The sequence below is a fragment of the Callorhinchus milii genome, unplaced genomic scaffold (assembly GCF_018977255.1).
Source record: "Callorhinchus milii isolate IMCB2004 unplaced genomic scaffold, IMCB_Cmil_1.0 Scaffold21, whole genome shotgun sequence".
Taxonomy (NCBI): domain Eukaryota; kingdom Metazoa; phylum Chordata; class Chondrichthyes; order Chimaeriformes; family Callorhinchidae; genus Callorhinchus; species Callorhinchus milii.
In genome coordinates, this window is record NW_024704762.1 from 8,758,294 (window position 1) to 8,782,347 (window position 24,054).

At 49.3% G+C, this 24,054-nt stretch overlaps 2 protein-coding genes across 3 annotated transcripts; one reads left to right on the top strand and one right to left on the bottom strand.

The window, feature by feature from the left end:
* Positions 1–21: 21 nt before the first annotated feature.
* Positions 22–8,411, bottom strand: LOC103182028 (cytokine receptor-like factor 1). 2 transcript variants are annotated; one of them, XM_007898876.2, is made up of 9 exons: positions 8,314–8,411; positions 6,169–6,447; positions 4,651–4,780; positions 3,956–4,125; positions 3,564–3,721; positions 3,215–3,383; positions 2,587–2,765; positions 2,085–2,121; positions 510–591 (listed from the first exon to the last, which is right to left on the bottom strand). In XM_007898876.2, exons 1-9 carry the CDS (start codon positions 8,369–8,371, stop codon positions 575–577), a joined length of 1,197 nt encoding a protein of 398 aa, XP_007897067.1. In that variant the 5' UTR covers positions 8,372–8,411; the 3' UTR covers positions 510–574. The 2 variants fall into 2 exon arrangements, with proteins under 2 accessions (XP_007897065.1, XP_007897067.1); XM_007898874.2 differs by lacking the exon at positions 2,085–2,121 and having other exon boundaries at positions 22–591.
* Positions 8,412–12,701: 4,290 nt separating this feature from the next.
* Positions 12,702–20,653, top strand: tmem59l (transmembrane protein 59-like). The gene is made up of 8 exons (XM_007898877.2): positions 12,702–12,915; positions 15,969–16,074; positions 16,503–16,597; positions 17,444–17,596; positions 18,464–18,605; positions 18,993–19,104; positions 19,494–19,611; positions 20,317–20,653. Exons 1-8 carry the CDS (start codon positions 12,754–12,756, stop codon positions 20,470–20,472), a joined length of 1,044 nt encoding a protein of 347 aa, XP_007897068.1. The 5' UTR covers positions 12,702–12,753; the 3' UTR covers positions 20,473–20,653.
* The last annotated feature ends 3,401 nt before the right edge of the window (positions 20,654–24,054 follow it).

A 24,054-nucleotide genomic window follows, 5' to 3' on the forward strand; every position in this document is an offset into this window, starting at 1 on the left:
AATTGGTCGGGTAAACCTGAATCTTTGACGATCTGTACTTGTTGTGCTTTAATGTTCCTATTTTCTTGACAAAGAAAATAATTGTCCCCAAAATCGTTAAGAGGTCATTTCAGCCCCACAATCATCCTTTACATTTTATTTGTGTTAATACCCTCCGTGCACTGATTCTACAGGATTTTACAGCAGAAATCTTTACAGTGGGACAGGACAGGGGGAATCAATGGCCTGTCAAGGCCAGGTCACTGCGGACAAAATGCAGTTCTAGAACCTTCTTCCCACTGAGACCGTGTCCCTAATGCCCTCCACCAAACATACTATCTCCAGCGTCACATCTAAGAAATCTAATCGACAACAAAGTCACACAGACGCTGCAGAAACCCTCACGCCTCTAATAAAGGGAGAGCTCGTCTCTAATCTAACGTGCAGACGGTCCCAGGGGTTTTGGAGTTGACTGGGCAGCCTTCGCCGGGGGCTGTTTCCAACGTTCTGAGTTAACGTTATGCTTTGTAGCCACCAAGAACTTTCTCCTACGTTCACGAGGCCCATCTGTTGGGAGGAGTGTCTCTCCTTGGAGTTATCTGCTGGGAGAGTCTGAAAAAGAAAAGCAATTTGTGAGTGACTTTTATTTTGGGTTGAGATAGACTGATAGACAGAGAGAGTGAGAGTGAAATGGATTTACAGACCAGACACTTGGAGAGAGATCAGCAGACAGATAGGCCAGTGAGAGATGAAGAGAGGCAGAGATTGATGGGCAAACAGCGAGTGATAGATACCGAAATATACAGTGAGGAACAGATAGACAAATGGACACAACAGGAAACAGAGAGAAAGTGGTAGACAACAATAAAATGACATTTGTATAGCGGCTTTCAGGTCGGGAGGACGTCCGAAGGCGCTGGATAGACAGAGTTATGGACCCGAGCTGAGGGTCGGGATTGGGGAGGGTGGAGGGCAGGGGGGGAAGCCGGGAGATCGAAAGCACGGTCAAAGAGGACTGTCTTGAGGTGGGTCTTGAAGATGGCAAGGGATGGGGTGAGACGGAGGGACTGAGGGATGAAATGGGAAGTGGTATGACTGAGGGTGGGAGCAGAGTGGCGGAAGGCCAGCCCGCCGATAGTGGGGCGAGCAAGGTGGGGGACATGAAGCAGGCCGCAGCCCGCTGAGCAGAGGAAGCGAACAGGGTGGCAGGGGGTTAGGAGATCGCAGAGGTGGGGAGAGCAAGGCCTTTGAAGTTGAGGACCAGGTTCTTGGACTGTATCGTCTGTGGGATGGGAAGCCAGTGGAGTTGGGCGAGGATGGGGTGATAGGGTCATGGAACCTGGTGCGGGAGAGGACATGAGCTGCAGAGTTCTGGATGATCTGCAGCCTGTGGAGGGAGGAATTGGGGAGGCCGATAAGCAGGGAGTTTGCATAGTTGAGCCTCGATGTAATGAAGGAGTGTATGAGGGTTTTGGTGGCCTGTGGTGTGAGACAGTGGCGGAGCCGGGCGATGTTGCGGAGGTGGGAGAAGGCAGAGCGGGCCATGGCACAGATGTGGGGTAGAAAGGATAGTTGAGGGTCAAACAAGACCCTAAGGTTCCGAACTGGTTTAGAAAGGTGGAGTGTGCAACCATGGATGGTGATGCTATCAGCGCCTGATCCAGGACTTGATGTCTGACAGACATTCTGTCAGCACAGCAGTGCTCCTGGAGTCGAGACAGAATGAAAGACAAATAAATAATGAGAGAGAAACGGAGACAAACCACTTAAGACAGGTGAACAGACTGAGAAAGACGAGGCGAGACAGTGAGAGAGAGACAAACAGAGACAACCTGAGGGATAAAGAAATGGGCAGAAAATACAAGACTGACATAGCCCTAATCAGCCAGGTTAATTTGATAGACACCGTTAGTTACTATCAAACTCTTAATAGATGTAGAATTGATTTGGGATATTTTAAAAGGGAGATAGAAAGATACTTGGAAAGTATGGGTGCTAAGAGATATGGGAGTGAAAGTTTTCCCCTGATCTAATCAACTGGCGGAGCAGGCTTGATGGGCTGAATGGCCTCCTCCTGTTCCTATTTGGTTTCACGGAAGACTTGCCTTCCTGCGATCCAATAAAAACAGCAACTTCCTGGTTCTGGGGGAAACAGAAACAAAAATCAAAGAGGCAACATCTCAAAATGTGTTCCTCGTCTCAGCCATACACCCCCCTCTCCCTCCAGGGCACTGAGATAAATACAGCTGGGAATGGGAATGAGGGAAATGGGATTTCTCTGGGAATGAGTATCAGTTTCTTTGTCCTGCCTGTCTGTTCAGGTGGACATTTCAAAGATCCCATGGCACTATTTAAAAAGAGAAAGGAGTTTCTCCCCAATTAAAAAAAAATGGGTTCATTCATTTCATGACTGTTTGTGGGGACGCTGCTGTGCGCAAATTGGTTGCTGCGTTTCGCCCGCAAAATACACAGTCACTCCACTTTACACTGTGTCCTGTGGAGCGCTTTGAGACGTCTCGATGACCTGATAAGGCGCTGTATCAAATGAAAGCATTATTATGATGATTAATATATTACATGGAATGTCTCTGGGAATGGGGCACTTACCTGGTTGCGAGTCTTGTGTGATTTCTGCAGCCAAACCCGCCACTGGTCGTACAGCTTGATGTTGAGGGCGGAGCAGCCGTAGGCGTGTTTCTTGACCCAGCTGAAGAACTGCTTGAGCTCTCGCCGCAGGTTCGAGCCCTGCTCCCGGCTCTTCTGATAACAGGCTCCGCTGGCACGGTCTGCGGCAAGACGGCAAAGCAAATCAGTCGCTTGAGGCAATCGCCTGGACGCTCCCACACTCACACGCAGGTGGAGACAATCCGAGGCGTGAGATGCTCCTTTGCTGCCGTGACTCGAGGGAGGGGGAGCGAGGTAGGTGTAGGCTTACCAGCTGAGGGGGAGGAGACTCACTGTTCTGTGGGGGCGCGGAGCTCACTGTTCTGGGGGTGCGGAGTTCACTTCGGGGGGTGGCGGAGCTCACTGTTCTGGGGGGGGAGGGGCGAAGCTCACTGTTCTGGGGGTGGGGGCGAAGCTCACTGTTCTGGGGGTGGGGGGGCGTGGGGGCGGAGCTCACTGTTCTGGGGGTGGGGGGCATGGGGGCGGAGCTCACTGTTCTGGGGGAGGAGCGGAGCTCACTGTTCTGGGGGGGGTAGGGAAACAGAGACTCATTCCGGAGGTGGAGACTCACCGTTGCGGGGGGTGGAGGCAGCGGTGGGGCTGCTCCAGTCACTCCAGATTCCGGCTTTCTTGGAGCCGTAAATCCCCACGGGATTACACCGGACCTGCACAAAGTAGACGGTTCCCGGCCTCAGCCCGGCCAGGCGACAGGACGTCTGGTTCCCAATGTCGTCCACCACCTGAAACAGGGAGAGAGTCAATGTCTGCGCCAGGCAACCAATGGAACTTGGTTTGGAGCTGAGCCAGAAGAGCAGGTGGAGTCCAGAATAATGTGGTCAGTCCTTTCTTATATCCTGAACTCCCCCTCTCCCACCTCACAATTGCTGCCCACCCCTGCCTTCTTGCAATGCTGGACGTACCTTCCACTCAACGCTGTCCTCGACCCGGTAGCGGATCTGGTATTTGGCCTGAAACAGAAAATCCTTCAGGGCGGGAGGGGAGCTCCAGCGGGCACCCAGCTGGTCCTCCAGGTCACCCACACGATTCACCCGCACGTCGGACGGAGGATCTGTAGTAACTGTCCAAGGTAATGGAGAAGCGGTTACATTGGGTGTGACATGTTAAGCTTAGAGTTGTAACCCTGTTGTGGTCCTCTTCCACTGTGTCTTTGGTCATCTGCCCAGCCCCCTGCCCTCCGCCCCTCTTAACTCCAGCTCGTGCGCAAACCCTCGACTGTACAGCGCCTTGGGATGTCCTCCCGACCTGGAAGGCAGCTGTACATAAGTGCAATTTGTTGTTGTTGTTAACTTACCCACATCGAGGATGTCCAGGGAGATGATTTCAGAAGCCGCAGAGCCCAGCTTATTCGACGCCTCAACCCAGATTTCATAGGGAGTGAAGAGAGCGAGATCCCTGGGAATATAACAGGAATAGACCCCAGCCACACCCGGCTCCGAGCACTCCTTCTCTCTGCCGTACCACCTGAGGATAAGATTAGGATCACTGAGGCTGACACAATCTACAAGATGATGGTCAGTCACACAACCTCACGCTCACATAACTTGTGTAGTCCCATAGCCTAGTGGTTAGAGCCCTCGCCTGGCAAGCGAGAGGATCCGTGTTCGATTCCCAGGCAGCGCGAAACCCGAGGCAAGTTTCCTTACTCCACATGCCTATGTTTACCAGCAGTAAGTAGGAACCTGGTTGTTAGTCGACTGATGGATCAATTTCTGGCGGTAATAATCCCTTCAAATAAAAAATGTGGCCACTCAATCCACAACTGTTTGTGGGACACTGCCTATCACAATGTTTGCCCATAAAATACATAGTCAATCCACTTTACATAAACTCTGTGAAGCCCTTTGAGGTATATCATAAGGCGCTATATCAAATGCAAGGATTATTATTATGATTATAACTTTCCCCTTTTTGACCTGTGTGGCCACATTTCAGTTCTGCAGCTCAGTTATACAGACTCCGCTGTGTGTGTACCCTGACTCATTTTACCTTAGTTTATATTTCAGGGTGTAGCGGGTTCTCAGGAATGCCTCTCCTTCTCCACCGGGCAGCCACTTACACGTCAGGTCCTTGGTGTTTTTGGACCAACAGGTTATGTTGGTTGGTTTCTCAGGAGGCGCTGACATAGAGTGAAAGAAAGAAATAAAGGCACTTTTCATTTCTGAGGAGGGATCATCTGAGAAGCTCATATTTAAAGCCCCTCGAAGAAACGCGATGGAATTACACGACCCTCCCCTGCTCCCCTCCCACTAGCGCAGCATGCAGAGGGATCCAAAACAAAGGGCTCGTAATCCTAAAACTTGAGCTGAACAGGTTGGAAGTTGAGATCAGAAAAGAAATTTAATTACACCGAATACTGTGAGAAAAGGGAACGCACTGCCTCATTAAGGTCAGAGACACAGAATGGATTGGGATGTTTAAGAGCAGCCCCAAGCGCTGGACAGTCAAGGGTTTGCACCCGAGCTGGGGGGGGTGGGGATCAGGAGGGGTGGAGGGCAGAGAGGGTGGGGCTAGGAGAGTGACCGAAGGCTCGGTTGAAGAGGAAGGTCTTGAGACGAGTCTTGAAGGAGGCAAGGCGGGGCGGTGGGGGGAAGAGGTGGATAGATACTTGCGAAGTGAAAGGAATAAGTGGGTGTGGAGGAATGGGATGTTAAACAAAAAAACTATCATTATCTAATAAATTAGCTGAACAGGGTTGATGGGCTGAATGGCTTCCTCCTTTTCCTAAATGGTTATATGAAGGAGTGGGATATCAGTCAAAGTTCTTGTCCCTGATCTCCCGCTAATGGTCCCTGTTCGAACCAGTGAGTGTAGCCATCGGGCGAGGTCAGGATCATAAGAGCTCCCCTTTGAGATGCCTGCCACCCCTTGTGAAGCTGCCCAAACACACACACACACACAGCCTAGACTCAATTAGACCTTAGAGGTACGAGACTTTACCCCAATCAAAACAGCTGCCTTTAGGAAAGGAGGGGAGACAAATGCTCATTGTGTCATCACATCTAACCCTCCCCGGGAGGGATTTGAAAACAAAATACCGAGCCTCAGTGAGATCCCATCTCCTTTGATCTGACGAGGGATCAAATTTCATTCCTGCCTTTACAGACACATAACAACCGTCATTAATCTTAGTTACACACCAGAGGCAAATATGTGGCATGCGATGGGAGAATTATTACATATCGCATATTTCTTCCCCCGCACAGAGGTATGCAGGTGTGCAACCATTGCACAATTACACACGCAACAGTAAGCATGCATGCACGCACTCCCTCAATCCCTCCGCCTTGCCCCCTTCCCCATCTTCTGGTTGTGCCTGAAGAACTTTTTCTTTGACCGTGCTCACAGTCATCTCTCCCCCCCTTACCCCCCTCACGCTCAAGTGCTCTGGGACGCTATCCTGTGTGAGGGGTGTTATGTAAATGCAAGTTGTTGTTCTGGTACCATCCCCTTCACCCCCCACTCTCCCCCCTCTCCCTGCATAATAGCCCCATTGTGGACACTCACAGCCCACGTAGAGACACGACCCTGCCAGGATCCTGCCATCGGCCCTGTGGCACACCAGGTTGTCGCCGGATTGCTGCTGAGACCCGTTGAGGTTGCGCAGTGTGACCCGGAGTGCCGTCTCATTGACGACTCTGCACAGCTCGGCTGGGATCTGCCTGCCGTTTAAGGTCCAGAAGAGGTCCCGAGACTTGATCTTTGATTCCGACGTCACAGCACAGGTCGCGCTCAGCGAGGAGCCTATGGTCAGGATGGGGTCCTGTGGCATCACTGAGCCCATCGCTATAACACAAGACAATCACTTGAACTCTCGTTAGTTTGAGAGTAACCCTGGCCTAGATATTCAACTCACTGTCCCAACCCTCCTTACCTCATCTCCTCAATTTCCTCCAGCCCTATGCTCCCGTCCATGCCTTCTTACTCCGGTCTCCTGCTTCTAATAATGATAATCCTCGCATTTGATACAGCGTCTTATCATGTCTTCAAGACGTCTCAAAGCGCTTCACAGAATACACTGTAAAGTGTAGTATATTTTGTGGGCAAAAATAATATCAAATGCGAGGATCATTATTATTATTGTAAAGTAACTGAATGGCACCAGCCCACTAATACCACCACTAGATGGCACTTTCGAGTGGCACAGTGTCTTCCTCTGATGGGTTCTCCTCTGAGGAAGTCCCCAAGATCCCTTAGCCCCACTCTGCACCCCACATTAAGGTGGTTGAGTAAATCTTGGCCGCAGTGGCCTCTGGTTGAGTAGGGCTCACAGCTGGCTGCAGAAGTATTCCACTGCAACATGAATATTGGCCTTGAAATGACAGGTATCACTGGACCAGTTAGTCGGATCTCTGTAAAGTGAACTGACTGTATATTTTGCGGGTGAAACGCAGCAGCCAATTGCACGCAGCAGTGTCCCACAAACAGTCGTGGATTGAATGACTATTATTATTATTATTATTATTACCATTTGGCTGCAGAGAAGAAAACAGCTCCTGAGCGATTCAGGAGAGGAGAGGGTGGTTGGGGAAAAGGGAAGAGGGGTGGCGGTGGTTGGGAATAGTGGAATCGGTTTGAAGACGTGGCGGGGGGCGTGAGAGAAAGGGGCGGTTGTGGGGGCGAGAAGGTGCGGCGGTTGGGACAGGTAACCGGTTCTGGAAGGTGCTGATGGCAATCGCCAGCCAAGCAGAGATTCTAGCAATCTGTCACATTCCGGCCTCCAGTAAGAGCAGATCCCGGCTTTGAAAGGTAACATTCAACTTGGATGAGAGAGCAAAGCGCCTGTGATTGATCTATGTCCCAACAAGACTCTGGCAACTCCTTCAGGCGAATGATAATCCCTCTTTTATTTCGCTTCCTTTCAGGAGAATTCTTCTCTCAAAAAATATGTTGCCCATTTTTCCGTCTCCTGGTTTTCTGTTCTCTCCCTCTCTCTCGCTCTCTCTTTCTTTCTTTTTTTTTAAAAACTTTTTCTGTTCTCTTTCTCAAAATAATTGCCTCCCAACGCTTGATTTCTATTTTATTTCCCAGCGATTTACATTTAAAGTTTTTTTTTTTTTTTACCATCACGTTTCCACGAATCCAGGTTAAATCAGAGCCACAGTCTCATGGTAGAGGGGAAAGTTTTTTTTTTGGTGAAAAAAAAAGCTCAACTTGTTATTAGAACCCAAAATTGTTCAAAATTTGAAATATTTTTATACATATATATTATATATTACAAATACTGTACATAGCTCCTTGCCCATTGCAGTGCCTGATATACTTCGTTTTTATACACTGATAGAGTCTGGTATCATATATTTCTATATGAACAAATTCTGAACAAATATGAACAGATTTCTGTGAAAGTTGAGGTGTTTTTTTAAAGGCAAAAGACATAACTATAATGCATAACAAATTCAGAAGGATTTTAGGATCGTATATTAAACTGAGTTATTTTAGAACAAATATATATACTTATATATGTGTGGATGTATAAATATATATATATATATAAATGAATAGAAATGAAATGGAGGAAAGAATTCCTCAAAATAAATAAAGAGCAACGTGTTAGTTACACTCACCCCCTTGACTATAGGTTAAATCGTCTGTTAGAAAAATTCTTTATTCTATTCGGTTCCCAAATGCAATTGCAAGTACAGTACTTACGAGTGATACCCAACACTGCTTTCAGCAAACAAAGGGCGAGGAGAGGAGAAACGATCATATTTCCGAAAGTTCTGTGCACTTAACTTAATGTATTATAATTTTTCTTCCCCCCCCCCCCCCCCCACCCCCCACCAAAAAAAAAAGGGGTGAAAAAAAAATCAAAATAAAAGTGATGTATAGTCTTTTTCTTCTTCGTGGTCGATGGGGAGTGAGTGAGTCGTTCTCATGAGAAACAGCACTCGTTGGACTGAGTGAGATAAATCGTGCCCAACTAACTGGAGTGGAAACTTTTCTGTCTGTCTTGTCTGTCTGTCTGTCTGATTCCCTCCACCAACCCCCCCCCCCAAAAAAAAAATTGGAGCCTGAAATCTGACAAGTTTCTCCCTGTAAGAACCTTGATCCAACCCCTTGCATTATCCTGACTTGTCTTTTTTTGTGTGTGTGTGTGCAGATCCCACCTATCTGTCTGTTTCTGCTCCAACCCCTGGTGTCTGGCTGGTTTGGGATGTTGAATAATACTTCCTCAGTGGTTAAGATTCCTGTAAGCTTATGCATCGATCTCTAAACCAACCAACCCAACCAACCAACCACTTGTCAATGGCTGAGCCATGGTGACTCACTCACTCACTCACTCACTCACTCACTCTCACTCACACTGTATATCGTTGAATGAATGGTTCAGAGGAAATGTTGGCAGGAACCTTTCAATAGCCCTGGGAACGTGTAATTTTTTTTTAAGCACAGGCTTAGCTTAGCTCCTGTATCTCCAATGCAATGTCTGATATACTTCGGGTTTCCCCCCACCCCACCCCCCCACACACACACACACACTGTAATAGTCTGACATAATCTGCATTCCCTTCCATGTGACCTACTGTCTGTCACATCTTCACACCAAAATAGCTCCCATCTCCTGATTTAGCACGCTGACCATCCACGGCACGTCTCGGCGTAAACACTCTTGATACACATCACACCCTTCGCTGTAACGTTCGCTGATACAACAGCAACAACAACGAGTTACATTTTTGCCCACAGAACGTACACAGACGTCTCGAAGACGTGATCAGGTTCTAAATCAAATGCGAGAATTATGATTATTATTTGTAAAGCGCCTTTCACGTCGGGAGGACGTCCCAAGACCCTGGACAGTCAGGGTTTTGCACTTGGTATACAGGCACATCGCTCACTGTAGCCGTTTGATATGTCCTCACCTCTCATTGTAACACTCTCTGATATATCTTTCACTCCTCACCGTAACTGCATTATAACGCACTCTGAGCTTCACCCCTTTGTAACAATCCAATCACTCCAATCACTTAGATTACTCCAAATGAGGCTTATTTGGGGAGTTGGGGGGGTCAACCGGGTGTGTGATACATTCGGAAACCCATCACCAATGCTTAAGAGTCTCCAAACCAAACTTTATTGAAGGAAGGAAAATGGAAAGGAGATTTTTAAAATGCTGGAAATCCACACATCAACACAAGTCACACCTTTCAGTGTGTGTGGCTTAATGCTACCCTACGCGAGGGACACTATATAAATGCAAGTTGTTGCTTTACTGGACACTGTCAGGACTATTGGGGGGAACTAGTATTTACAGGGTTAATAGACCAATTCCTGCAATTGGGCAATTGATGCTCTTGCTCAAAACTGACCTTTTGTAAAGCAAAGCGGTGAAATATCCTGTTGTTGCCTACGCATTGCTCTCTCTTTAACACGTCAGTGAGTGGGTAGAGAACAAGGCATTTCATACCCTCTCCCTCATCATCTGTCCCACACCACAGTGATACACTGCTCACACAGAGGAATGGACATAGTGGGGTGTTGTTTCTCTCGCAGTCACTGAGCGCTTCCAAAGTGACACAACCAGCCCTGATCAGAATGAATGGCTCATGACACACTGCTCTGGACTTGTCGCACTCAGAAAGCATCTCTGGAGCACTGTACAGTATGTGAAGCTATTCTTGCTAACCGCAATGATGGGAAAGGAAATTCCTGAATCATGATGATGGTGTATATCAACAAATTATCCTGGAGCTTTGAGCATGGGCCAAAAAGCTGTGAGGTCGATTGGAATATGAAAGAGAGAGTGATGTAAAATATAAGTTAGGCTAATAGCTCATGGGCTAACCCTGTTGTTTACTCCTCTCATAAAAGTTATTTTAACAACAGCAAGATTACACTTATATAGCGCCTTTCACATTGGAAGGATGTCCCAAGGCGCTGGACAGTATGCAGCATTTCAGACCCAAGCTGGGGTCAGTGGGGGGAGAAGGAAGAGGAGGGGAAGGGGGGTGGCTGATGGAAGAGGAGGGTTTTGAGGCGGGACTTGAAGGAGGCTGAGGAGGGGGTGAGGCGGAGTGATTGGGGAATGGAATTCCAGAGGTTGGGGGCAGAGTGGCTGAAGGCACTCCGCCAATGGTGGGGTGGGTGGGTGAGTCGGGGGATGTGGAGCAGGCCGGAGCCGGCTGAGCGGAGGGAACGGGCGGGTTGGTAGGGGGTTAGGAGGTGGCAGAGGTAGGGTGGGGCGAGGCCATGGAGGGCTTTGTAGGTGAGGACCAGGAGCTTGAACTGGATCCTCTGAAGGATAGGGAGCCAATGGAGTCGGGTGAGAGTGGGGGAGATAGGGTCACGGTGTTTGGTGCGGGAGAGGACACGGGCTGCAGAGTTCTGGATTATCTGCAGCTGTGGAGGGAGAAGTTGGGAAGACCGACAAGAAGGGCGTCTGCATAGTCAAGCCTTAGTTTTCAACTGCTGGTAGGACATTTGTAAACAAGTGTTTCTAACCTCACCTTTGTTTTTCATTATTGATCTAAAGTAAGTCATTGTGTGTGTGTATCACATTAATAGGCCATTCCAGTTCCGATGAAAGGGGACACCTAAAACATACCCCAAATTAACATTAGTTGCAGGATCGCGAAAGGCAAGTACAGGAACGGGGAAGTATTCACTTGCACGGAGAATATTCCCAAACTGAAACGGGTCACATAAACAACAACCACAACAAAGGATCCTTAAGGCCGGGACAGCAACTTGTTTAAGCGCTCCGAGTTGCTGCCCTCCTTGAAGGGCGCTACGTCAATTCAACTTGTTGTTGTTGTTGTTGTTGTGTGAGAAACAGCTTGACGCCTGACTCTGGACTTGGTATTCTAGAAGGATGAGATTAAATGGACCTTCTTCAAATGAACCCTCTCTGTTAATTTGTGAAATCCGCCCGAAATACTCCAGCAAGTCTGCCTGCAATCTCAGAAAAACAGCGTTACCCCAACAAACAATGCAGCAGTGATATCACAGTGAGTCTGTCACAGGGTCACAATGAGGGAGACGGTGTAACAGTGAGACCGATATCGTGTCCTTAAGGGAAATAGCTTTGAGGCGGTGGAGCAGCGAGACTGTCACCGTTCGGCTGTCACAATGTCACACATGGACGCAGTGTAGCTCTTAAGATTAAGGCGGTGTAGCGGAGGTCGTAACCGACTGACAATCAGTTCGGGGCATTGTCACGAGTGCTAACGGCCCGGTTTGATGGTGCAAAGCATCTCGTAACCCACTGACTGACTGACAGTGTAGCAGTCAGAACCTTAAAAGACATTGTAACGGCTGGTAACAGGTTTAACCAACTGGCACAGTGCGGCGATCGGCTTGAAATAGTGTAGGCGTCTGGCACAGCGAGTGTGTAACAGTGTAACAGTGAGTGTGTAACAGTGAGTGTGTAACAGTGTAACAGTGAGTGTGTAACAGTGTAACAGCCTGACACAGTGTAGCAGTGAGTGCAACAGTGTAACAGACTAACACAGTGCAACAGTGAGTGTAACAGTGTAACAGTGAATGTGTAACAGTGAATGTGTAACAGCCTGGCACAGTGTAACAGAGTGAGTGTGTAACAGTGTAACAGCCTGGCACAGTGTAACAGAGTGAGTGTGTAACAGTGAGTGTGTAACAGCCTGGCAGAGTGTAACAGTGAGTGTGTAACAGTGAGTGTGTAACAGCCTGGCAGAGTGTAACAGTGAGTGTGTAACAGCCTGGCACAGTGTAACAGTGAGTGTGTAACAGTGAGTGTGCAACAGTGAGTGTGTAACGGTGAGTGTGTAACAGCCTGGCACAGTGTAACAGTGAGTGTGTAACAGTGAGTGTGCAACAGTGAGTGTGTAACAGTGAGTGTGTAACAGTGGCACAGTGAGTGTGTAACAGTGAGTGTGTAACAGTGGCACAGTGAGTGTGTAACAGTGAGTGTGTAACAGTGAGTGTTCACTCGGTGGCCGATCCTCTCTCAGTTGCTCTGTGGTGTTGACGTCAGAGTGAGACTGACGCAGCCCTCCTCCTGCTCTGCAGTGTGCGGTGCGGTGTGTGCGGTGTGTGCGGTGCGGTGCGGGGGGTGTGTGCGGGGGGTGTAGCGGAGGGGGTTGGGGGGTGGGGGGGGTTTCAGGAGGAGCAATGGCAGCTGTGACGGGGATCTTCTCCCCTCTCTTGGCTGTGCTGTGGGTCACCAGCTCCGGCAGCCACCCGACCACCGACCCCTTTGCCATCCTCCTGGGAGACACTGCCCGGTGCCAGGGACGGTGCCACCACACCTTTGCCCAACAAGGACAGCCCAGGGTAAGCCGCTCGCCTTCAGGACCCCCACCACACAAAGTCCCCCCCCTCTCTCTCTCCTCCCCACCACCCCCATCACCTCCTCCCCCTCACCCCCTCTCTCTCCCTCCTCCCCACCACCCCCATCGCCTGCTCCCCCTCACCCCCCTCTCTCTCTCTCCTCCCCACCACCCCCATCACCTCCTCCCCCTCCCCCCCCTCTCTCTCTCCTCCCCACCACCCCCATCGCTGCTCCCCCTCACCCCCTCTCTCTCTCTCTCTCTCCCCACCACCCCCATCGCTTGCTCCCCCTCACCCCCCCTCTCTCTCTCTCTCTCTCCCCACCACCCCCATCACCTCCTCCCCCTCCCCCCCCTCTCTCTCTCCCCCCACCACCCCCATCGCTTCTCCCCTCACCCCCCCTCTCTCTCTCTCCCCACCACCCCCATCGCTTGCTCCCCCTCACCCCTCTCTCTCTCTCTCTCCCCACCCCCCCATCACCTCCTCCCCCCCCCCCTCTCTCTCTCTCCTCCCCACCACCCCCATCGCTTGCTCCCCCCTTCTTCCCCCTTCTGCACCCCCTAAACCATCACCTCCCCCCCCCCCTCTCTCTCTCTCTCTCTTCCCTCTCCTCTTCCCCCTTCTGCACCCCCTAAAACCATCACCCCCCCCCCCACCACCCCCTGGGTCTCCCTCTCTGCACCATCGATGCTGCAAGGAATGCAAACACAAAAACAACCCCCACCCCCCACCACCTCCACCCCCCCACCCCCCACCACCTCCAAACTGGCAAAATACAAACCCACCCACCCAGATCTCAGCACAGATCTAAGGACTTTTTACCCCCCCCCCACCCCCACTTTTGTTTTGCCCATTGCTAAATGGTAAAAAAAATGTCGACAGAGAGAGAGAGAAGGGGGGGGGGGGGGGGAGGGGGGAACGTTTTTTTTAAAAAAAGCAAGTAGCAATAGACCTATAACTCGTTTATCACCCCCCCCATCCCCCCAATCCCCCCCTCCATCCCCCAATCCCCCCTCCATCCCCCCCCCCCCAAGCCTCCTCCTTCCTCTGCATTTCAAGCAAAATACATCTTTGTTCGGTGAAAAAATAATAATCATAATAATAATGATCCTTCCGTTTGATATAGTGACTTATCGCGTTGTTAAGGCGTTAAAAAGCCGTGCAAATGTTAACCAGAGCATCCCCCCCCCCACCCCACCCCTACCCCCCACGGGGTCAGAGAGTGTGCAGGTAAGACTCCCGTGCGTGTGTTTTATACTGCAACCCCCCACCCCCCCACACACACACATGTATCCCGGTCTCATTTTCCTTGTGAGACTGTGGGGGGTGTGGGGGTGGTCGCAATTCTAATCCAATCTAATACTGATGATTGTGTGTGGGGGGAGAGGGCGGAGGTAGATATATTTTTTCTGTCTGATTTGCTGTTGTTTGCGGTGTCAGATTTCATGTCTGGTGAACCTTGTTCATTACAACGCACAGCGCGTCCGACGTGAATTGATCAGAGCAAAATTGGTGGATTTTAAATGAAATTAATTGTGTCTTATATTTAAAAAAAAGGCACGATTGCAGATCATACAAACACGAAGGCCCCAATAAATAATCTCCCAGCCCACCTCCCACTGGGATTTTTGTTTTTGTCACCCTTTGGAATTTTTTATTAAAGTGGTTGGCAAACCAGCTGTTTGCGCCATTGAGATCGCATCCCCCCCCCCCCCCTTTTGCAAAAATAAATAAAAGTCTTCTTTGGGTGAAAATAGAGAGTGTAATGATTGTATTGTATTTTGCGGGTGAAACTGGCCATAAGAATGTCCCACAAACAATCATCTAGTGGGCGACGATTTTGTTTTATTTTGGGGGAATTATTGGCCAGGACACCCGGAGAAAGAAATTCCCTTCTTTAGCATTCACCTGAACAGGCAAATGGGTCCTCAGATTAGCATCTCAGCCAAAGGACGGCACCTCTGACTACGCAACACATCCCCAGTACTGCAATAGAGTGTCAGCCGAGACCGTGTGATTCCAAATAGAGTAGGAAGTGTAATAAATGAGTTGGCATCAAATTGTTAACTGACAGTTGATTTGGAAATAGGAGGGCAGGGATCCTACTTATTGCCTCTCGCTCCGTGTTTCAACAAAACCTTGCCCCAATTCTGGAATGAGACGATCATAGCGGTGGTGAATTTCTCTCCCTCCCTCCGTCCCTCAGACTGCCCCGCTCTCCTACACTTCACGAGCTTTTGAAACCTAAGCTTGTTACCTAACCAGCGTGTTTTGATTTACCCTCACTGCTGCTCCTTGTGTCCGATTGAGGGGAGGGAGAGGCAGGTAAACAGCGTCTCCTGAGGTTTGAACTGAACTCAGGAAGAAACATCTGCGCAAAGACAGGCGGCACCGCAGAAAATCCTAGTTCTGATTGATGGTCGCCCAGCATGTCTGGCTGATCAGTGAGGCTTGGGAGATGCAGTCGCTGTGAGCTAAACGTCTTAACAGGTAGAATGCTCCTCACTGGAGAGTGTCGCACTGGCCAACTGCACAGTTACTATACTGCATTGCGATGCTTGCTTGTACTGTGGCTTTGAGATGACTCAATGACATAAGGAGCTTATATCAAATGCAAGGATTACTATTATAATTATGGTCGTTGGAACTTTGTCTGAGGTTTCTCAGTGATATAACATGTTTCTGATGGGAAAACCAGCATTTGAGCCTGCTCTCATTCCACTAGCAGGTCATAGGAACATAAAAACAGGAGGAGGCCATTCAGCCTCTTGAGCCTGATCCGCCTTAGATCACGACTGATCTGTACCTTAACTCCACTGACCTGCCTTTGCTCCATATCCCTTGGTATCCTTACTGAACAAAAAAGGTCAGTCGGGTGTGGACTAGTGACAGTGTGGTAATCATCGGGACATTCTCCCATTGTGAAAGGCCTTCACAAATGTAATTTTGCTTTGCCGTTGTTGTCAACGACTGGTCAGTCAGTTGTTGTCAATGACGGGTGTCCCATTGGTGAATGAGCCATCATTGACTCGTGTCTTTCTGTGTTTTTCCTGAAGGAGGCGACACTGAACGCTTGTCAGAGAGGATGCCGGCTGTTCTCCATCTGCCTGTTTGTGGACGGAGCCAGTGGCCTCAACAACACCCGAGCAGAGTGTGAGGCAGGTAAGGTTCTGCGATGATGTAAAGTGCAGCATCATCGTTATTACGAGCAGGCGAGCAGCAGCCATGCAATTAGAGAGATGTCCGGGAACCCAAACAACAACAAATTGCATTTACATAGCGGCTTTCATGTCGGGAGGACATCACGAGGCGCTGGAATAATGAGGGGTAAAAGAGTGGAGTCCTGTAGCCTGGTGGAGTCTGAACGACATGATAAGGCGCTGTATTAAATCCCAGGATTATTATTATTATTATTATTATGATTATCTTTGTTACTATTAAAATGTAGTTGTCAAAATTCCCTCTGAATATCTTTGATGGTCTCTCTCTCTCCTCCTGGCTTTTTGTTACCCTGTGGAAATGTAGCTTGGCAAGCTATACAACGTGGGGTACCGCTCAAGAGATCTGATGCCCCTTGCTTGTGTTCACAGCGTGCCTGGAAGCTTACGCTCAGAGAGGGGAGCAGCGAGGTTGTAACACTGGCTGCAGGGAGCAGTTCCTGGAAGAAGAGAAGAGGCAGAAACAGGTACATGGGTGGTGTGTGCGTGTGTGTGTGTTAAAGGGGAGAAGGGTCGCCCCCACAAAATACACAGTCACTCCACTTTACAGTATATCCTGTGAAGCGCTCTGAGACGTCCCAACGGCACGATAAGTCGCTGTATCAGATGCAAGGATTATTATCATTACAATTATAAACTTAAACCTTCAATCAGTCCACAGGAAGAATCTTTTCACGGTGATGCTTCTAAACAGCTTCCTGTCACTCCTCCCAATCTCCCCTTTGCCTCGCCCCACCCACCACCCCTGATCTCTTACCCCCTCTAAGGCTCGTGGGCACATGGGATGCTTCGATCAGGAGATACAGGCATCAAGAGCAGAAAAACCTGCTGACTTGTCCCCGGACAGCCTGTGCAGGCAGTTTCCTTACAAATGTGAAGTCTCGAATCCTCAGTGGAGCCGGGCTGATACACTGAGGCTTCACCATCAATCACTGGCTCTGACCAAGTCAATCGCTGAAGGCACTGGGTCAGGAAATTTTATTTCTGTCCTGTAGTGTATTGGTTAGCAGACTCGGGAGCGCTTAACGGAGGCTGAGCTCTCTGCCGCGTAAGGAGGAGGTGACCGTAAGCACGGTCGAAGAGGAAGGTCTTTAGGTTTGATCTAAAAAAAGGGAAGGAGGGGGCAAGGTAGAGGGATTGAGGGAGAGAGTTCCAAAGTTTCAGGGTGTAGTAGCTGAAAGCGCAGGACAATCAGGAATAGGATTGTATGTTGTTACTAACTCCAGAAGCACTAGTGATGGGATCTGTTTGTAATTAACACTCTCTCTCTCTCTTCCGCCTGTATTTCCTCCCCCCCCCCCCCACCCCCTCAGCTACAGATAGCTACCCCCAAGGAGCACGCGCCGTCCATCTTTGATTACATCTCCAACCTGTGCAGTGACATTGTCAGCTCAGCTCAGAGCTTCATCTCCTCCACCTGGACCTTCTACCTGCAGGCAGATGATGGCAAAGTCGTGGTCTTCCAGGTCAGCCTCATTTTACTGCTTTACCTGCGGCTCCTTCATTAGCCTCTGCCCAACGCCAAAGATACCTCATTTCCATTCCATCTCGGAGCGCTTAATCCTTACCCTAACTCTTAACCAAACTCACCTCATTTCCCTTGTGTCTTGGAGCGCTTCACCGTGACTCTAATCAAACGCATCTCATTTCCATTCCATCTGCAAGCCTTCGCAGTCAAATTGGTCACTCGTTTCATGGCTCTTTGTGGGACATTGCTGTGTGCAATTGTGCTGCCGCATTTGCCTCCAAATACACAGTTACTCCACTTCGGAGTAATTCCTGTGAAGCGCTTTGAGACGTCCTTCTGACGTGATAAGGCCCTATAACAAATTCCCTCTCTCCCTCCCTACCTTTCTTCTTAATAATCCTTGCATTTGATATAGCGCTTTTCACGTCGGGAGGACATCCCAAAGCGCTTCACAGAACACACTGTAAAGTGAATTGACTGTATATTTGTGGGCGACCGCGGCAGCTAATTGCGCACAGCAATGTCCCACAAACAGTCGTAGATTGAAAATGACCAATTTATTATTGTTTTCGGGTTTTTTTTTTGGAGGGATTATTATTAGGCTCTGTGTGGAGTAAGGAAACTTGCCCAAGGTTTCGCCCTCTGCCTGGAATTGAACTCAGGTCTCTCGCTTGCAAAGCGAGTGTTCTAACCACTGAGCTACAGGCTACAGGACTTCTTCTTTCTTTGCATGTCTCCCTGTGACTCTTCTTGTGGGACTCTTTCATCCATATCTCTCTCTCTCCATTATTTTGAGGTGATGACTGAAATGACTTCTCTGGGCAGCTTGCTTCCTCGTGTGTTTATTTATTGCTCTCGCCCGCAGGCTCAGCCCGACATCGAGTACCCGGCTGAGGAACTACAGGCTCCGAGGTCCAACGTGGCTGAGAACATTCCCAAAGAAGACCCCAGTGAAGCCGAAGAGAATTGGCCGAAGCTGGTGTCAGCAACACTGTCCCCTCGTGCGGGTGAGTAGAGGAGGGGAGAATAGAAAACAAACATTGCATGGATGTGGGGAAAGAGCAGGGGGGTGGGACTGATTGGATAATTCTTCCATAGAGCTGGCACAGGCAGGAATGGCTTCCTCCTGTGCGGTAATCTATGATTCTATGACTAGATGGGACTTTCCTTCCCCATTCTCTGATTACAATTCTCTCCTCGTTGCACTTACTCTGTGCCTTTGGTCACTGCGCTTGAGTTCTCTTTCCTCTCCCCCACTGTGTGGTCTGCTGTGTGTGTGTGTGTGTGTGTGTGTCGTCCCTGCAAAGCGTTGCAACAGGTTCTTCCTACGTGAAAGACATTGCTCAGGCGGTGGAATGGTTGCAGTGATGGTGTTTGTTGCTCTCTCCCTGTAGCTGCACCCGAGGCGATAGAGAAAAGCTCGAAGGAAGAGCAGGAGTTGAAACGCATGTTCGTACACCCAGAGGAACCACATTCTGAGCACGACTTCCTGGGTTGCATGTCAAGGTACGAGTCCTTATGTACTGAGCATTCCAGTTAGGGAGTGAGGAGGTGGGAGTTAACAACAATTTATATAGTGCCTTTCACGTGGGGTCGCGCCTCGGAGGGCTTAAAAGTGGCAGAGCCTGACTCCGAGCCGGGGGGAGGAACGAGGTGACCATAAGCACGTTCGAAGAGGAGGGTCTGTATCACCAGTAAAGGATCCAAATTATAATCTAACTGAGTGACTTTTTTTAAAAGGAATTATTGCCCCCGGAAACACGATCTGCCAATCGACTAACAACCGTGTGGAGTAAGGATATTCGCCCTGACCAGGAATCAATGCCCAGGTCCTCTCGCTTGCGAGGCGAGCGCACTAACCACTACGCTACAGGACTCCCTTTCTTGTGTTGCAGGCGCTCTGGCCTACCCCGGTGGATCCTGGCCGCCTGCCTGGTCCTCTCCATCCTGGTGATGCTGTGGCTCAGTTGCGCTAGTTTAGTGACAGCCCAAGATCAACATGTCAAGTCACAGGTGAGGAGCAGAGATGGCAGGTAGTAACCTGGTGATTGTTTCCTTTCTGGATCCCCACGTAGCTGTGTATTCAGAGCTCTAGAAATGTGACCCGTACGGTTGCATTAACACGGGTTCGAAAGCCTGTGATGTTTGCACAAGGATGCTCTCGCTCTAAAGCGTAACTCAGAGCAGAATACAAAAGCCGTCCAATTCCTTGAAGCACTGAAGCAAAAAGCATCAATGTATGCAAGAGGAAATTTGATGTCTACACAAGGGAGAAGGGAACAGAGGCGTTTAGGAGAGGGGAATAGGAGGGGTGGAATCTCGTGTGGAGCATAAATACCGGCATGGACTAGTTGGGCTTAATGACCCATTTTACCACTCTTCATCAATTTGTTGAGATATCGTTGATGTGTTGAGCCTTGTCTGGTTAACAGCGAATATAAAGGCAGCTTCACTTTGTACCTAAGCTGTGCCGGACATGACCTGGGAGAGCTGGATGCTGACACCTGGTGTGCAAAATGGAAAAGTTCTATTTTGACCACTTACATTCAGTAGACGTCTAGTTTATTGGGACTCCATCCTACACAATAGGCTGAGAAAAAAACACCTCTCAGCATGTATTACAAAGACACCCCCCCACCCCCCTTTGTGTTGTTACCCGTTCCCCTGAATAGTGTAACTAACCATTGCTCATTCTCTTTCACGCTTGAATCCCACCAGCTGAGCATCAATGGAGATGAAGATTACCTGGATAGCGTGACTAAAGGCACTTCCTACACTCTGGCCCCAGTCCTCGCTGTGAGAGTCGGAGACATGGACAGCGAGGATGCGGGACCTCTGCCCATGAAAGTCGACCTGAATAAAACTCTCATCTAGAACGTTGTGTCTCCCCAAAACAAGAGAGACAGTTTTTCCCTCTTTGCTCCAGCACGTTTGCAAAATTTGAGAATAAAAATCAACCTAATAATCTTCCCCCGAAATGAAATATTCCAGAGAGGGGAGGAGGGTGGTGGAGGGAGGAAGGTGTGATGGTGTCTGCATTTATCGACCCCCCCCACCCACCTCCCCCACCCCCAATCCCACCCTCGGAATAGAGTTCTTAATGAGTTTGAATTCAGTTCTCTTAAGATTTATTTAGGATCCAATGAAAATGCCATTAAAATCTAACAAGATTCTCAAATTCCAAATGAGTAATTTAGAATCCTAGAAATGTTTTGGAATGGGTTCCTATTTTCTGATTTGTTTCTAATATATATATATGTGTGTGTGTGTGTATATATAGATCGATATATAACATGGTTGTAAATGATTTGGCCCCAATCTTTTGTCCAACAGGATTCCCTCACTGAGATGCTTTTTTCTGTGATCATGTGGTGGTGAGGGAGGGGGTCGGACAAAGATCTCTCTGGTTAATTGCAACCTCCAGAAATGGGAATGAAAGCCACTAGAGTGGGATCTAATGGGAAAGGGAATAGGAAAATCAATTCCGTAGCATTATAGTATAGTCCCATATTAGTTCATCGCTTTATTTATTCTAACTGTGTTATCGAACAGTGCGCGAGTGGGGAGTGGGGGTGGTGGGGGGGGGGAAGGGGTGGTGGGGGGAAGGGGTGTTGGGGTTAGGGGTGGGAGGGGGAAGCTTTGTAGTCAGTTCCTGCATGTTTCATTCACTTCGCTCTTAACGTGTCAATTACAACTGAACCAAGGATGAGATGTGTGTGTGTATGTCGTGGGAGCCGTGGGGAGGGGGGAGTTTCATGAGTCTTAAGCCCTCTGGGACATACGCTGGCTGAGGGACGCTATATAAATGCAAATTGTTGTTGTCCTTACATAGCTGCACAGATCAGCCAAGGTCACACCTTGAATAATAAATAAGAAGAATCCTTACATTTTGGTATAGCACCTCATGTGTTGGGAGGACGTCCCAAAGTGTTTTGCAGGGTTTACGGTAAAGTGTGTTGGACTGGGTGACAGGTTTTTTTTGTGTGAATCTTAGCCATGTTGCCATGGAGCAAGGAATTTCAATGGGCGGATTGGAAGATTTCTGGAAATCTTTGATTTGCGAGTAAATCAGATGTTCATTTGACCTTTGGGCTCCATCTGGAGTGCAGATGGATTGGGTGAGGGGATGAGGGGATGGGTGGGTGTATACGTGAATGGACGGGGTCGGAAACTGAATGTAAGTGTTGCCAGACCCTGGAATATCATGTTGAACCTTCACATCTGTAATAAATTATAATGGGAGTGATAAGATCTTTATATATATATGTTTATGTGTGTGTGTGTGTGTGTGTGGCAGGTTCATGGGTGGGAAGGGTTAGGGACATTAGGTAAGATGTTGAGGTAGATAAGTCATATCTTAAAGTTTGGGGCTGAGAAGGGGAATATGGGAGAGAGCGATGGAGCCAAAAGGTAAGTTTATTGCTTTTGCTAAGGAGAAAATCAAGAAACCTACAACTTTTGGTGGCTACGGTGACTCAATGTTTATCAGCCTCTCTATTCACTTCCTATCCACCACACAAGAACTTCCTTTACCCTAAGCGAACAGCTTTTAGTTGCTTTTAGTTTCCTTGTTTTTTTGGTCTTTAAATGTTGTTGCATTTCCTGTTCAGGATTTTCGAAATGTAAGCTGATAAAATAAAATAAATCTGATGGAATGACTGTGTTTGGCTAATGTTAGCTGCAAGGAGAAACTGGCCATAATCCTCTAGCTTAGTGCTGGTCAACATGTGGCCCGTGGGCCGGAAGCAGCCCATGGGGGCCGTCAAGAAGCAGCCCCCAAACCCCTCTACCCCACCCCCGAACATTCACATGACTTTAGGTAAGTCCGTGTTCAATCAGTAGGGTGCTTCAACCGTGCCCTCAGCTCCCCTCTCGACTCTCTACCCCCTCCTCGCTCCCTCCCTTCCCTCCCCTCGCCCTGACTATTTCCCCCCTGCTCGGGTCCCGACCCAACTGTTCAGCGCCTTGGGACGTCCTCCCGACGTGAAAGGCGCTCTATAAATAAAATCTTCTTGTTGTTGCTTTCAGCTTTTTTCTTGATTGGGTATTTCTTGATTTGTGGCGTAAAAAGATTATGCTTTTCCTTCTCTGTGTTTGGGGGTGTGTGTGTGTGGGGGGAGGGGGTGGTGGAGGGGAATGCGAAGGAGGGGGTTGGAGGGCATTCTAAGCCAGGCAAAGCACCAATTGTTGCCCTTTGGGTGTCCAAAAGTAATAATAATACTTGCATTTGATACAGGGTCTTATAAGACGTCTCAAAGCACTTTACACTATATTGTGTGGGTGAAATGACACTTGGAATGAGCACGAGTTGGGACATCGTAGGGAAGATTAGGGGAGAAAAGTGGATAAAACTATAAATCGCAATGGGATTTGAGACTGGGCAAATTGGGGGTGGGGAGGTGGGGTAGAAGAAGGGGGTCGAAATCTTTGCCTTATCGGGCCACCAGCGGGAAGGTCACTGCGGAATTTCCAGAGAGGAATTTGAGGAGGATATCTGCAGGAGCGCACGGAAAGCAAACTCCATCGTAACAGCAACGATCCTTGCGTTGACACGGCGCCCTATCAGGTCTTCGAGACGTCTCAAAGCGCTTCACGGAAGACGCTGTAAAGTGAATTGGCTGCGTGTCTTGCGAGCGAAACTAGTAAGAGCTGCGAAGATTGCAACCGGGACTTAAGCATTCGACTTAAGAACGGCGCTGGCAGCGATGGGGTTAATTCCCCTTTTCCCCCTCTCCTATATTACATTCCCCCCCCCCCCCCCCCGACACCCCCTCGTTACACACGGTCCAGTGTGACTCGGTGTGACTCGGTGTTGGGGCTGCCTCGCCTGTTAGACAGGTTCCTCCTCAAAAGGCTCACAGAGTCAGAGCTGTCACTCACTCTGGAGGCAGGAAAGTGCAGAGTCACGGTGATGAGTGGCAAACTGTCCCTCTGGCACACACACAACACACACACAACACACACAGGGTTGGGGGGGGAGAGGCTGTAGGAATTTGGCCCCATTCTCAGCAACTGCTGATTGGTTTGGGGTCAGAACCCCTTCCTGAGCTGCATCAGCACAGCACAGGGTCACAGCCACAGCACAACACACAGGCAGGAAGGCACTGCACACACTGTGCATAGCACACAGGCAGAAAATACACAGGCAAACACACACACACACACAGGCAGCACAGTGCACAACACAGCACACAGCACAGCACACAGGGCAACCAGTGTACAGCCAAACACACAGCACAGAGCCACCCCCAGCACAGAGCACAGAGCCACCCCCAGCACAGAGCACACAGCCACCCCCAGCACAGAGCCACCCCCAGCACACAGCCACCCCCAGCACAGAGCACAGAGCCACCCCAGCACAGAGCCACCCCCAGCACAGAGCACAGAGCCACCCCAGCACAGAGCACAGAGCCACCCCCAGCACAGAGCACAGAGCCACCCCAGCACACAGCCACC